Genomic DNA, 2156 nt, shown 5'->3' with positions numbered 1-2156 from the left:
CCTGATAAATGGGGAGAAAAATGTACATATATATCTATATATATCTATATCTATCTATATATATATAATTATTACTATTATTTTTTACAGAGAGGAAGGGAGAGGGATAGAGAGTTAGAAACATCGATGAGAGAGAAACATCGATCAGCTGTCTCTTGCACATCCCCTACTGGGGATGTGCCCGCAACCAAGGTACATGCCCTTGACCAGAATCAAGCCTGGGACCCTTTAGTCCGGAGGCCGATGCTCAATCCACTGAGCCAAACCGGTTAGGGTTAAAAAATATATTTTGATTGATTTCACAGAGGGAGAGGGAGAGGCATAGAAACATCAATGATAAGAATCATTGATAAAAAATAAACCATTGGTCAGCTGCCTCCAACATGTCCCTCCTACTGGGCTCTGCTCTACTATTTTACTGACACTTTTTTTCTTTTAAACTGCTGGAGGTAGTTTGTCTTTGAATTAAAAAAATATTTCCCTTAAAGGACATCAATTAAGAAAGGCCTGTTCAAATGTAAAATGCTTTCTTTTACTCTAATTAGCCATTAACAAAAACATTCCGAAATCTTTGCTTTGTAGCACTTATGAAATGCTTGGGGACTCAGTATATATCCAAAAACCTGTCCCTAAAATTGGAGCTCTGACAGCAGAAGTTAATTGAGGTGAAAAGCACTAAAGTAAATGGAGGACTCTTTTAAGTTTCTTGGTTCTATTTTGGCCAAAAACATAATTAGAATATGTAACTTCTAAATACAATTGTTGTTGTTTTTTTTCTTTGCATTTTCAGGTAATGTTTGAAACTTACCAGTTTTCTGGTGTGTATGTAGCCATCCAAGCTGTTCTGACTTTGTATGCTCAAGGTAGGTGAAGCTTAACTTTTAGAGTAATCAATTCAGCAGATATTTATTACGTTTTATGTCAAAGGAATTTGATTTTCAATAAGTTGTAAATCCCAGAAAAGCATAGCATTTACATATTTATTTATTTATTTTAAATATTTTCAGTTTTAAAAATTGTCAAATACATTTTATTTTCCTAAGTAAAAAAAGATTTCTCAATTTTTAAAAAAGTACTATGTTCCCTTTTTAGGGTATTTTGAAGTAAAAAATTTTTATGCAGTGGAGAATGAATATGGAATTTGGCTTCAGAATTGGTAGATTAAAAAAAAAAGCAGATCTAAAAACTTTAGTATAGCCCGGCTGGCATGGCTCAGTGGTTGAGCGTCAATCTATGAACCAGGAGGTCATGGGTTTGATTCCTAGTCAGGGCACATGCCCAGCTTGCAGGCTCGATCCCCAGTGTGAGGTGTGCAGGAGGTAACCTATCAATGATTCTCTCATCATTGATGTTTCTATCTTTCTATCCCTCTCCCTTCTTCTCTGAAATAAATAAAAATATATTAAAGTAAATAAATAAATAAAGATTAGTACAAAAGCATGCTTGTCAGATACATAATAAGTACAAAGAAGAAGGTAGACATTTGGGAATCCTTTCCTAACTTTTGAGATGTAGATTTAATGGAGGGGGCTACTATGTTTTCTTGGGACTGCCATTAGGACCTGCCTTCCTATCTATTGGGAATAAAATATTGGTTATGTCGTGGAGAATTCTTTATATTCTGATGGTCTCATTAAGGATTGTGGGGCTGTCAGATAGGTGCCACAGAGTCTGTGAGGCACTTGAAATATAAAATTCTAGTCTATCTTGGAAAAAGATATAGAAACAGATCATTTTAAATCAGCACACTAGAGAAAGTTTCTGAAGGAGGTGACACCTGAGCTAACTAAGTCTCAAGCCCTAGCACTTAAGCAGCAGTGTGTATGATCTAGGACAGTGATGGCGAACCTTTTGAGCTCAGCATTTCAGCATTTTGAAAAACCCTAATTTAACTCTGGTGCCGTGTCACATATAGAAATTTTTTGATATTTGCAACCATAGTAAAACAAAGACTTATATTTTTGATATTTATTTTATACTAGAGGCCTGGTGCACAAAAATTTGTGCACTCGGGAGGGCAGGGGGTCCCTCAGCCCGGCCTGTGCCCTCTCACAGTCTGGGACTCCTTGGGGGATGACCACCTGCTGGCTTAGGCCCACCCTCTGGGGGATTGGGCCTAAGCTGGCAATCAGACATCCCTCTGGCAGCCTGGGAGC

The 2156-nt window shown here is 37.3% G+C and overlaps 1 protein-coding gene across 4 annotated transcripts in view; it reads left to right on the top strand.

The window, feature by feature from the left end:
- Positions 1 to 2156, top strand: part of ACTR2 (ARP2 actin-related protein 2 homolog (yeast)) — a 36505-nt gene that overhangs the window by 17780 nt on the left and 16569 nt on the right. For all 4 annotated transcript variants that reach the window (XM_015557930.1, XM_006778531.2, XM_006778530.2 and 1 more), the window contains one exon: positions 791 to 863. In XM_015557930.1, coding sequence (XP_015413416.1) covers positions 791 to 863 — 73 coding nt within the window. The remainder of the gene's footprint in view (positions 1 to 790; positions 864 to 2156) is intronic.

Source organism: Myotis davidii, unplaced genomic scaffold (assembly GCF_000327345.1).
Source record: "Myotis davidii unplaced genomic scaffold, ASM32734v1 scaffold6, whole genome shotgun sequence".
Lineage (NCBI taxonomy): Eukaryota > Metazoa > Chordata > Mammalia > Chiroptera > Vespertilionidae > Myotis > Myotis davidii.
Note: the sequence above shows the minus strand (reverse complement) of the source record. Positions and strands in the feature narration are given on the sequence as shown.